At 34.7% G+C, this 13,766-nt stretch overlaps 1 protein-coding gene across 1 annotated transcript; it reads left to right on the top strand.

Moving 5' to 3' along the window:
• The first annotated feature begins 5,182 nt into the window (after positions 1 to 5,182).
• Positions 5,183 to 12,880, top strand: LOC145241949 (uncharacterized). Its single transcript, XM_080104823.1, has 2 exons — positions 5,183 to 5,311; positions 10,977 to 12,880. The coding sequence occupies exon 2, from the start codon at positions 11,162 to 11,164 to the stop codon at positions 11,891 to 11,893; it is 732 nt and encodes a 243-aa protein (XP_079960949.1). The 5' UTR covers positions 5,183 to 5,311; positions 10,977 to 11,161; the 3' UTR covers positions 11,894 to 12,880.
• The last annotated feature ends 886 nt before the right edge of the window (positions 12,881 to 13,766 follow it).

The raw sequence follows: 13,766 nt of genomic DNA, 5'->3' as shown, positions 1-13,766 counted from the left end.
AAAATTCCCCAAGGAGGTCAAGGGGGAGTTGATCTTAATTTCGGGTAGGAGAATCCCCACTTTGTCATCAATTCTGAGAGATACTAAGGAAGCTGTAAAACGTCTCCTTATTAAGAGGGATAAGATTCATGGCTCGGCTTGTAACACTGTGCGGGGGGCCTTAGGGAATTACCTTCAGGACCTAGATCCGGTACTTCACGGAGAGATTCCTCTATTCAGTCCAGCTCAGCCTATAGCATTCATGGTGGAAAATTCTCGAGCCTTCCCCCTGTTTTGTGTGTTACCTTTGGTAGGGTTGACAAAAGTGTTTCCGTCAACTGTTTATTGGATACAGGCAGTGGACGGACTTATTTGTCCAGTAAGGTCTTGGACCCCCTCTGTCACTTGGAGTCCATTGGACATGATTGTGAAATTAGACTGACTACCATCCTTGGAGATTGCGACAGGCATTTTAAAGAGGTAGCATCGGAGGCTAGCATTGGATCCTGTTGTCCATTTTCCCTGACGGTGTTGGTACACGAAAATATTGATATTTTGGTACACATCGAGAATCTGGATTTTATTTTGGATGAATTTGAACGCCTCAAATGTCCCTTAGCCGCCAGATTTGACAGAGGCACCAATTTTATTCCAATTCATGGAATAATTGGGCTGGATGTCATTCAACATTTAGGGAGCCTTCAATTGGTTCCTTGTTTGCTTGGACAGGCCTTTTTGACACCAATAGGACTCGTACCCTTCGGTGAGGTGAAGCAGTTTTTACATACTGACCATTCTATGAACAAGAACTCAGAATGCCTTACCTTCGATGCTGTACTTGCATCGACTGCTGAGGTCAACCCATCTCACCTATGTTTTGTGCTGGAGTCTCAGGACACCCATGAAGACCCTCTAAGTGATTTTTTTCCTGAAAGTGATGTACAAAGGGGTTTGGAGAAGATATTCAGTGTAGAGTCACTGGGTATTGAAGAACAGGAACTGTCTAATTATGATGAACAGAAGATTGCTCTCTTTTGACAGTCTATTTCATTTAAGGATAACAAATATTACGTTCAGTTGCCATGGGAGGACGATAAGATCTCTTGTGTTCCTTCCAACCATGCAGTGGCTCTGCGAATATTGGAACGTGTCGTGCAGAGATAGGAGAAAAGGCAACTTTATCATGAATATTTGAAGGTTTTCCATCAGCAGGAGCGGGATGGAATTATAGAGGAGATCTTCGTGCCTCCTCAACGGTTCGGAGAGTTTGTCTGGATTCTGCACAGGCCTGTCCTGAAATCGGATCCTACCTCCACCACTAAGATTCGGCCAGTGTTCAACTGCAGCCTCAAAGTTGGTGACTCTCCTTCCCTTAACGAAGCTACCTACCAGGGAATAAATCTTACTAGTGACCTACTAGATTTGTTACTTACCTTTCATGCTAATAAGCACGTCGTGTTAGCAAATATTAAGAAGGCCTTCTTAATGATCCGTCTGAAGCTTGAATCGGACAGGAATAAGTTCTGTTTTTTCCTAAAAGAAGGAGGTCGCCTACGCTGCTTCAGATACAATTATTTTTGAGTATGCTGCTAGTCCATTTATATTAAATTATGTCCTTAAATACTATGCAGCGCAGTTTCCCATGGATAATTGTAGATCCATGATGGAGAATCGGTTTTACGTGGATAATTTGGTTATGGCGCACGATGATCCCGATGAACTGTGCCGGTTATATACACTCACCCGGGAACGATTGCGTCAGGGAGGATTCGAACTGCAGTCCTGTAATTCTTACCATGTGGCGATTCAAAACAAAATGCAGGAGCATGGTTCCCTGAGTGATCATGGGAACAAATGGGAGAAGGTGCTCGGATATAGATACTGTCCTCTCTCAGCCACTTTTTGTGTAGCAGCTGTTAAGTGCGACTCTAGTGCCTTTACAAAGAGACGAATCCTCAGCGAGACAGCTAGAGTCTATGACCCGTTATCATTGTGCCTACCGGTTTCATTATGTGATCGTATTTTGTTGAGTGAACTTTGGAAGAAGGGATTAGGATGGGATGTAACGGTCCCACCGGAATACTTATCCTTATGGAGGAAGCTTTCCCTTTATCTCTCTGAGCTGGAGACTGTCTCCTTCCCCAGAAGAGCACTCAGCGAGAATGAGGCTGGCAAACTTTTTCTTTTCTGCGATGCATCTCCAGAGGCATATGGCTTCGCAGCATATGTAGTGTAAAATTGCCAATCTGGTCTGGTGTTTGCAAAAGCTAGGGTGGCTCCCTTGAAAAAGAAAACTCTACCCACCTTAGAACATATGGCCGTGTTTTTGGCTCTCTGGTTCCTGCCTACTTTGTTGAGGAATTTTGGAGGGTTCTCTCCCTCTGAGATTCATGTAGCCACAGATTCGCAAGTGGTCCTCTCTTGGCTGATTTCTGGAACAATTGTAAGCAGAAACCTCTTTGCCCGAAATAGACTGAAGGACATCCAACAGATGAGTGCTGAGTTGGAAGCCACACTAGGTTTCTTGCCCTCATTTCGTTATGTCTCAACGACTGAGAATCCTGCCGATTTGATCACTAGGGGGTTAACTTTGAAAAGGTTCAAGGCTTGCCTTCAATTCTGGTGTTCTGGTCTGGATTGCTTAAGTAGCGGGATCAGTCCATGGGCTGCACAGCAGTTGCCATGCCTCAGCCAGCACAGCCAAGTGGTGACCCGTTCGTCTTGGAATGCTGCCATCCTACAGGGAGAGGAACCACCTACAGGTCTTCCTCTCAAGATTTTCTTCCTTCACCAAGCTATTGAGAGTGACTTCCTTGGTCCTCAGATTCATCCATCGGCTGCGTCGGTTAGAAGTTGACATGGAAAGGCTTGCAGCCATTCTGCTGATGAAAACGATGCAGCACCAGACATTTGCTGAGGAACTAGCATTCCTGCAGGATTCCTCAGGTAGGACAGTTCCAGGTTTGGTGCATGATCTCGACCTGTTCATTAATGGTGAGGGTCTTATCAGGTCAAGTGGCAGAATTGCAAGGTCTCTCCATTTCGACCGGAAGTTAAACACCCTATTCTGTTAGCAAAATATCACCCAGTAACTCAGCTTATAATAATGGATGCACATACAAGGTGTCAACACTTGGGGGTTGCATCCACTCTGGCAGAGTTAAGACGGTGTGGTTACTGGGTGCCCAAGGGGAGACAAGCAGTGAAAACAGTCCTGGCTTCATGTGCACTGTGCCGCAAGTACAATGCCAGACAAGTATTGCCCCCCAATGTGGCCAGCTTGCCTGCTTCACGTGTTGAACTAGAGGTTCCTTTCAAACACACGGGAGTAGATTTTATGGGCCACCTTTGGGTTAAGGAAGGGGCTAAGGTGGTGAAGATGTATCTACTCATCTTCACCTGTCTCAGTATCAGGGCTGTACATGTTGAGGTGGTACCAGACATGAGCATGTTGTCCTTTTTGCAGGCTTTTGTATGTTTTACAAACCTCCATGGTGTTCCAACAGCCATTTACTGTGACATAGGAGGTGGGCAGTTATTTAAGAGGTTGATGTTGAGTCACGATTATCAACAGAAGTTTGGCTCTTGTCTGATTAAATTCTGTCCTATCCCTCTATTTTCGCCTTGGGTAGGAGGGGTCTGGGATAGGAGTATTCAGACAATTAAAAATTGTCTGCATAAGGTGGTTGGTAGAGATGAGATAGATTATTTCACGTTACTAACCATAGTATCGGATATACAAAGGGCAATTAACAACCGCCCTCTAACTTATCAAGAATCCGCGGAGACTGAGCTGGAGGCAGTAACTCCAAACATGTTTCTGAGGCCCAATAAGAGTCCTGGACTACTTTTGAGTTTAAATGAGGAAGATTTTTCTTCCCACCTCCCTCCAAGTCGAGAGAAGCTTCTTAGGACCATGCAGGTATGAAACCAGTGTCTGGAGAAGTTCAGAGCACTATGGTATGATGAATACCTCTTAAGTCTCAGAGAGAAGCCCCTGGGCCGTTCAAGGGTGCCTTTCTGAAACAGGCTTAAGGTCGGTGATGTCGTTTTGGTTAAAATTCCTCTTAAACCAAGACCCTTTTGGGTTCTTGGTATTATATTGGAAATGTTTTATGGTAAGGATGGTGTAGTAAGGTCTGCAAAGGTAAGGCAGGGGGGCAATGCAGCACACATTCACTCATTGAAGAACTTCTTTCCGCTTGAGCTCTCTTTAAACAGCGAGAGTCAGGATCAGTCCATCCCTGCATCGGTCGATGGTGCAGTTTCCCTTCAATCGACTCCTTCTCAGGAAGAAGAGGTGATTTGGCTTTGTCGTGTGTGCAGTTCCCTGCAAGGTGATTAGGATATGATCTGTTGTGACGGCTGTGATGACTGGTATCACTTCAGGTGTGTGGGAATTGTTTCTCCACCTCCGGAAAGGCAGAAGTGGTATTGTACGGATTGTGCACTTAAGAGACGACGACGAGGTAGGCCTAGCCTCCTCCCAGAATAGTTAGGGACTCAAAAAAAAAAAAAATAAAATAAAACAAAAAATACTAATACGTCAACTATTAAGTAATTGCATGGCTTTATATCCTTTGTTTTTCCACGCATTTTCTTTTTTCCTCTTTCTTGGGGATCGTGTGAAAAAAAGGATTAATGATTGCTCGAGAAGAGAAGGATCGGCGTGCACTTACCTTGAATACTAACCAAGAAGAATTCTTGTTGTTATTCACCCTTTTAAAGTTTTATTTTGTGCTCCGGATCACGTGATAGTTAATCATCTGATCCTTCGATTATATAAGAGGGGAGATTCCCTTGTCTTTTTTCTCTTTTTTTTTGTTTCACCACAAATTGATTCAGTTGCCGGCGATTGAAAGTAAATCTTTTCCACTTTCATCTGGCGAAGATACTACAAGACGGTTACGTCGCGGAAGGGGGCAATTCTTTCACAACCTAAGGTAAGTGCATTGCATTTGCTCCCTTCTCGATCTGAGCGGTCATTTATTCGTTGCTGGAAATTAATTTTTTCACAATAGTTTAATTCAAGAAAGAGGATATCTGTGATATTTTGTTTTGATTAAACTATTTAAATATTGAGAGAAATAAAGCAATAATGATTTTACCTGTAATAATTCCTAAATAAATTCGCCGTGTTTCAAAATGGTTAATTTAAATTGCCTCCGCATTAATTTTCTGCGAACTTGCTTTTCCGGTCGCCATCTTAAATGTTGAATTTCTCTTAGCAACTCGTCTCGTTTATTTATTTATTTATTTATTTATTTTTTTACTCGTCTCGTTTATTATTATTATTTTCTTTTTTGCTTGAAAGCATATTTTCAAAGAAAAAGTAAGTATTGCTTTAATTTAATAGCTTTTGCGGGTTCTTTTTTATACAGGCTCACCAGTGTGTTCCAAATGCGCATGTTAATGAAGAATAGGGACTGCCAAAATTCACTACAGAATTACCTCACCCTATATGTAACACGATGTAACTTTATTATAAATTAAAATTATCCGTATAACTTTTGTAAAATTTAAAAGAAGAATGGCAAAATAAACCAGTAATAATTAAAAAAATTTTTTTACATCGAACAAAAGTAATGAAATTGCGAGACGAAAATCGTGTTTACATAATTGGCGCTTTAAAATAACGCTCCCATGTAGTAGACATTCCGAACGCAAAAATATACCTGTGTTTAATAAATCTAGCAAAAATCAACTAATTATCAGATTTTCATGAAATTTTCGATACTTATCCATTTTAAAATGAAATTACATCTAAAATGCAGTTTCCGTAAAACATATGAGGGGAAATATTTTTTTAGTGCGTGCCCCCACCCCTATTTATTTTTTCGAAATTCGAACAAAATATATTTAAATCTATCGAAATTTCTGTTTATTATGAAACATAAGAGTTCAACTAAGTAAAAAATATATATTTTTTAAAAGTTTAAATACATATATTGAACAAAAATTTACCTTGAAATTGCAATTAAAAAATTGATATAAACTTAATATTATTATGTTTTTTTTCTTTTTTTTTAAAGAGCGTTTCTTCGAATTAATGTATACTATAATCAGTTGAATTGCCAAGAAAAAGAAACTTCGTAAACATTAATTAATTTTTACAAGATTAAAACGATTAAAATTCCATTATTTCAACATGTTCCGTTACAACGTAGATTTTTAATTAATTGTGTTTAAATGTTTTTAAAATATTAAGTTTTTACATAAATATGGCTCTTGTCAGTTATTTTATCGCCAGATTAAAACCGATTTGAAAATATTATTGCACAAATATTAAGCATTTTGTAAGCCCCCTCCCTCATATTTTGTTCATCTCTTTTTACCGAACAAAATATCGAAGCCCGTAGGTAACCAAAAGAACATTCAGTAAAACGGTATTTCATATTTAATATACAAATGTTTATAATATTATTAATCATTAAACTGTGTAACTCTTAAAACCTAACAAAATTATAACAAAGATTAATTATTAATTGTAGCTTGAAGAAGATAAACAAAGGTTTTAAAAAATCATTAAGTCGCTTCTGCTTTTCCATAGTTCATATAATTAACACAAATCTGATGCCATGGTAACATATGCTCCATTTTTCACATTGTTTTGGGGGATACCTAATGAAGAACAGTATTTTTATAGAATTGTCTCCAACTGATTGTTTTTAGTTTGTTTGGTGTTCTTATAGTTTATTGTGTGTGTGTGTGTGTGTGTGTGTGTGTGCTTTCGAATACTCTGAGAGCATTTTTACATTGAAAACCAGAGAAAATACATAGTTTAATTATTAGTACTGTAACTTTAATTCGAATGGCTCAAAATACATGAAAAATAAAACGGTTTATAGACTAGAGTGATTCAATAACTCCCCACCCTGCAGCTTAAAATATCAAAAAATAAAACGTATCACAAAATTTTAAGAACATTTCTTTATATATATATATATATATATATATATATATATATATATATATATATATATATATATATAGAGAGAGAGAGAGAGAGAGAGAGAGAGAGAGAGTATCAATAAAATAAGAAAATGACAATATAAAAATATATACTAATGTATATAGATTTATTTATTTATTCAATAAGGATGATACATCAATTAGGGGTATAGGATAAGTAAAAACTCTTTATACCATCATATTTCGAAGCCTAATGCTTCTCATCAGAAGTGGAGAGAATCTACTAGGTTACATAATAGGGATGCAACGTCTAGCAATAGTTACATTAGGAGCGAAATAATAAGGCTTCCAAATATCATGGTATAAAGAGTTTTTACTTATGCTACACCATTAATTGATGTATCATCCTTATTGAATAAATGGATATATCTATATACATTAGTATACATATTTATCTTGTCATTTTCTTATTTGATTGATACTGTATATAAGCTCCAAAACAATTTATTGAACTCTGCATTATCCCTATAGGTCTCCTCTTAATGTATAATTTTCTTCTTTTGACTCCCCCCCCATATATATATATATATATATATATATATATATATATATATATATATATATATAAAGCAAATAGTTAATAAAACATGTTAAAAACACCTTGAAAAAGAGTTAAAACCATATTTACTTTGAAAAGGAAACACTAAATAAGTGGATAGTCCTTAATCCGTGGAGTTTCGAAGAAATACTTCTCATCAGAGTGTAGGAATTAGCAAAATGCGGGATTGGATTTTGCATGCAAAAGTATTTGATGAAACTGCAAGTAAGTCAAAGATCTTACTTGATAACAAAAAGTGAAACAGAGGGAATAGGGTGAAGAAAAAGGTGATTTCACGTGAATGGATAGTCTGGTGAAAGGTAACGTATCCAATGACGGTAAAATCCAAAAATGTAAATCCAAGAAAGTTATTAAATTTCCATTTGCACAAGTAAAATTAAAGGAAATAGTGTAATTGGAAGATGGTCCAAAATAATCCAAAAGGCCGAAATCCATGGAATAATTCACAAATAGGTACAAGGAAAAATGGAAAAAAATTCCAATAATATTATTAAAAGAAAAATAAGATATGTGTTAAACTCGGCTGCCAATTAAGAAAAGTGAGTGAAGAAGAAGAGGGAAAAAAAAAAGTTCAATGGTGATTGAATTAAATATAAAATAGAAAAGCAAATGTCAAAATGACCCAGACAAGATGATGTTAAACAGTGCTATAATTTTAGGGCAAAAAAAGAGGTCAACTGAAATGTACAGGTTATTACTTAAGAAAATATCAGCAGGAGTTATTAAGAGACAGTAAGTGAAAAAAAAAAAAAAATTTAAGGGGAGAGGATGACCAGTATCTGCAAATTCCGGATAAAACAAGTAAGTATGTAAGTAAATGCATACAGTAAAATATAAGTAAAATATACATACAGAATATGAATGTGTAGGTAGATTGATATATTTGATAGATAGGAATATTTAAACACTAAAACGGAAATTCCAGATAAAAAATATATATATATATAAAAGATATATATATATATATATATATATATATATATATATATATATATATATATATATATGTATGTATATAAATGACAGAAAAACTAATTCTTTTGGTCTAGACATCTTTCGCCATCCTCATCAGGGGCAAACAATGGCATTTTTTATCTTTTTTAAAAAAGAAAATATGGGGAAGAAATTAAAATTAATGATGAGAATGAGAACGACTACTGAGTTGGCCGTGATAATATCTAATATGAAAAGTAGAGTTAGAGAAAATGGCTACTCTTCCCAAGAAGTTTACAATAATTTATGTCAATAAAGAGATCCTTAATCACTTCTACTGCCATGCCAGACTGGGTTTTATTTTTTAATGCAATATCTACAATAGTTTCACAAATAATTTTGGTCTGCCAGAGCTATTATTTTCTTTTTTTTTTTTTTTTTAGATATAATGACGAGCTTCAGTTTCTTAGTGGTAGTTTTGCTGATTGTTTTCATACTATTGTAATCTACCTTCGCATTTACAATATGTCCATTTATTTTACATTTAGTGAATGTAATGATTTTTCTATTCCTAGACAGACGAAACTAGACAGGAGTAAGTCAGGGTCACATAATGCAGCAGAAGTGAATGAGGAAGATTTAACATACCTTAGTCCAATGTCTTTTTTTTTTACATTTCCTACACTCAGCATTGTATGTTGGACATGAGCAGTTGGGGATGCCACAAGTTTTTACAGAAGAAGCAAACCTTTTAGGTTGAGCATTTTCGTTTATTAAGATTAAATGGGATTCTTCCAAAAGAATTACAACAGTGGCTATATTATGGTTTTCATAGCTTTCTGAACATTTTCTAGCTTATTCCAATGATCGTGCCATTGCATAGGTTTCTTTGAGTGTGAGGGAAGATTTCTTGAATGAGCATTGTCTAATTGAGGAGGAGATAACCAATTGTTTTTAAATTTAAATTAATTAATGAAAGTATCTATTTGAGTTTAGATAACTTGTGTATCATTTTTTAATTTTAATAGTTTTAATTTTTATGATAAGGTAGCATCCCCCTTCCTACACAGGCACATGGCTTTCATATAGGGATTCTCCCTTGTCAACTGCTTTGATTATAAAAGCGATATTTCATTTGAAAATATTTTCTTTATCTGAAGAAAACAAAGAAGCCGTAAGAAATAGATGAAAGTGTTTTCATATCGATCATTTTCTGAATAACTTTTGAGTTTGAGGTAAAAAAAGACTTTCATTGTAAATGTTTTAATTTGCATAAAACAATTCAACTTAATTTAGTTTTGTTGATTCTCAGATTTCAACACATTCAGATGAAGTGATTAATCGAAATTATTTATCTCTTATATAAAAGGAATTTGTGTATGTGAACTTGTTCCCTATTAACTCCAAAATGGCCAGGCCAATTTTATTTTGCTTTCAAAGAGATGTTCTTGATTTGTCTGGGAGTGTTCTTACATAGGTTTTGTATCGAAATGCTTTTGAAAATCGATAATCGAAACAATCTAATTAAAGAAAGTCTGATTTGAACCAAAGTTAACACTTTTATACAGCCTAACATCACTTGTGCATTTGAGAAGTGCTATTAATGCACATACAGAAAGGCCCAGCCTATAGAATCAATTGTAGATTATTTAATAACGTTTCAGAAGGTACATAACTGAATAACTGTAACTATCATTATAATCTGAATCAAAAAATTATTTGTCATAATAATAAATCTGATCTAGAATTTGGTTAAGTGTTGACGATGAGTATAATTTCAGCAGTTATATTCCACTCAATTATCATCAGTTATTGTCACGCTATAGGACTCATTTGCATAACCAGCAACAAGATTCATTTTCATAGACAAGTACTACTTTTCAATGACTATCTCGACATTTTCTCTAAAATATTTTTAAAGTTTATTAAAACAGAAAAATTATGAATTGTATTATAATAGTAAATCATTATCTTAGAAAGTAAAATATGAAAGAGGTACCTATTTCACAGTTTAACTTAATAAATTCCCTAATTTTTTATTTTGTATAATGTAAACTTATGAAGACTCATGAATGTCAAAAATGGTTGCAAATATGGCAAGTTCTTCTTTACACTTGACCAGAACTTTAAATCATTGGCCCACAACTTGAAAGGATGAATCCAAATAGAAAAAAACAGAAATAGTTACCTGTCTAATAAGAAATAAGAGGTGATACAGTTCCAGCACGTACAAACTACTGACACTGATATAGTTTTATTTCCTTTTATTTACACATATTAATAAAGCTATTAGCACATAAGTAAATGATTGTCCAAAATGCTTGTATAGAGTGTGTGTAAGAAATTTAATATTTTTCATACTTAAAGTATCAAAGTGGGGTGAAAATTCAATCAAAAATATATAAGGATAAAGTGCAATGGATGGTTGTTTTTATGTATGCATGTTTATTGTTGGTGAATAATTCTCTTAATATGTAATATTATTTGTCTGATAAATATATGTATGAATTCTCAAATATTTATTCATTCACAGGAAAACTAACAATGGAGAGAAATGAAAAAGTCATCTGCATGTATAGAATAGGAAACTTATTCTGAAATGTGTCAAGCATTTCAAAGTTTCCATTTACAGTAAACGATTACACAACATTAAAATGCCTTGTCTTGTAGTATGAAAATCGCTAATTACCTACAAGAAAATCGAATTTAAAGATCAACATGAATTCACACAGTTTGAATAAACATTATTCTTGTGAAGTGTGCAGCTTACAATTTAGAGATCAATCAGATTTAACTAATCATATTCGAAATCACACTGGTGAGAAACCTTTTGCTTGTGACGTGTGTCAGTCATCGTTTGTAGAGAAATCCAGTTTAAAGATTCACATGCAAATTCACACTGTTAAGAAACCTTTTTCTTGTCAAGTGTGTGACAGGTCCTTCCCAGCAAAATCCCAGTTAAAAATACACATTCGAAAGCACACTGGAGAGAAACCCTTTGCTTGTAAAGTATGCGATTCATCATTTATAGTTTTGGATGCTTTAAGAGAACACATGCAATTTCACCAAGAAGTAATTCCTCATTCGTGTGGATTGTGTGGCTTATCATTTAAATGCGAATCAGAATTAACAAGTCATATCCGAAATCACACTGGAGAGAAACCTTATTCTTGTGACGTGTGTGGATCATCATTCAAAGAGAAATCCAAGTTAAAAGAACACATGCGAATTCACACTGGAGAGAAACCATATACTTGTCAAGTGTGTGGTTTATCATTCACACGCAAACAAAATTTACTGAGGCATCAACGAACACACACTGGAGAAAAGCCTTACATTTGTGAAATGTGTGGCACATCTTTCATACAAAAATCTAATTTAGATCGTCATATACAAACTCACACTGGTGAGAACAAACTATTGCACTTAAAAGGACAGTCAGAATCTTAAAAACATCTCTCAGTTGGAATTTGTGAGATATCTGACATCAGTTATGATGCACCTGTCCCCAGCTTAAAGAAAATGGTAAGAAAATTTTAAAAAGAGAGAGAAACCTTATATAGTATGTCATTCCTCATTTATATGTTCATCTAATGTAAAGTTGCATATGGGATACTATATTGAAAAAAATAACTGCAGTTAACTAATTGACAATAGTTGTCATTACCCATACATTTTATATTGATTGGCTACTAAGTTACATCAATAGAAAAGATATTAGAACCAGGAAAACTATGTACAAGATATATACATCACTAACAGAAGGTACCCAAGCCATGTTAAAATCAACCCTCTCAAGTCTGTATATATGGACATTAAGAGCCTCAGGAAAAACCTTGAGAATATTAAAGGATCATAACATTAAATGCCTAGCTCAAGAGACTACAACCACAAGATTTGAAGTAAACATCAGTGGAGGAATTATTGGGAACATTGTACAAATATTTGATAACTCAGCTCCAATAAGAGAAAGAAGTACACTAACCAGATATTGAAGCAGATGTAACAAAAATAGTGACAACATAAAGCAGTAGTGAATTTCACAGAAGTACATTATCTGAATTACATTGCCAAGGAAACACTGCAATCTCATATATTGTGATACCAATTTGATGAAGAACAAATAACGAGAAGATAAATCACTGTTCACAAATAGATGCTAAAAACTTCCTGATATGCAAAATTGACAAGTTATGTTTAATCACCGAGCATTAAAAATCCAAGCTATATAATGTCTGAATTCAAAATCACATTGGCAAATAACAATGCAATTCACTGCCATAATAAAGTGGGCAAATACCTCTAGTATATGATGAATGTTGTTATGATACTTCTCTTTCATGTATCATGTAATATATTAGTAAATCATGGGAAAATTTTGAGAAAACCATTGCATAACAATACCGTGTTTTACAATAAAAATAATAATATATAATATTACTATGGTTATGGTTTTCTATGCAATATCTGAATGTTGGTGAAAATCTAGGTTACATTCGACCCCTGACATGTTTTACGATTAATTTAATATTTTTTTTATAATTATGCAGTTGTTATATTGAATTAATTGGCACTTTTATAATTCCATTTTGTTAGAATTTAAAAATCTTATAAACTCAGTGAAATTTGAAATATTACAGTTTTCTAATTATGTACAACAAATTAAGACATGACAATTGGCTCATGCTGATTATCTATTCGTGTGATTTAAGTAAATGAGGCAAGCAACCTGTGATACAAGACAACCAGAAACGTCCATTGGTTGTTGCTGATTTTGTATTCAAGCAATCTTGACAAATAAATAATAAAACAGATTTAGTTACAATATTCTGTCATAAAACCATATTAAACAGTGAGTTTATTTTAGGCAAAACATGAAAATGGGTCAGTAACTTTAGTTGTATTCTTTTAGTTAAATATAATTTCTTTGCTTTTTTCCAAACGTAATTTGACACTTCAATATATAAAGAAAGAACACGATTTTCTAAGCTAAAGAACAGAAACATTTGATTAATTAAATGTCATGAATTTTTTAGTCTTAAACAATAAGCATCTTGCTCTAAGGTGAATTCTACAATAAATGTAGTGGGAAATGAAATGACTGGAATGACTACTTCAATAATGCTAACCAAAAATCATGTTCCACATGAAAGGGATTTCCCAAGAAAGGATTCTTAAAGCTGAACTGAGCAAGAGTGAAGGTTAGGACAGCTACTAATCTCTGTAGTTCAGGACTAGCAATAACAACCAACTTCCCTTGTGGAAATCCCAGAAAGACAAAACATCTTTAGTGACTGCAGTGATGGACCAACTTTACTCACCA

Source organism: Euprymna scolopes, chromosome 21, assembly GCF_053919585.1.
Source record: "Euprymna scolopes isolate OS-2025 chromosome 21, ASM5391958v1, whole genome shotgun sequence".
In the NCBI taxonomy this organism is placed as follows: domain Eukaryota; kingdom Metazoa; phylum Mollusca; class Cephalopoda; order Sepiida; family Sepiolidae; genus Euprymna; species Euprymna scolopes.
This window is presented reverse-complemented; position numbering and strand designations above follow the sequence as displayed.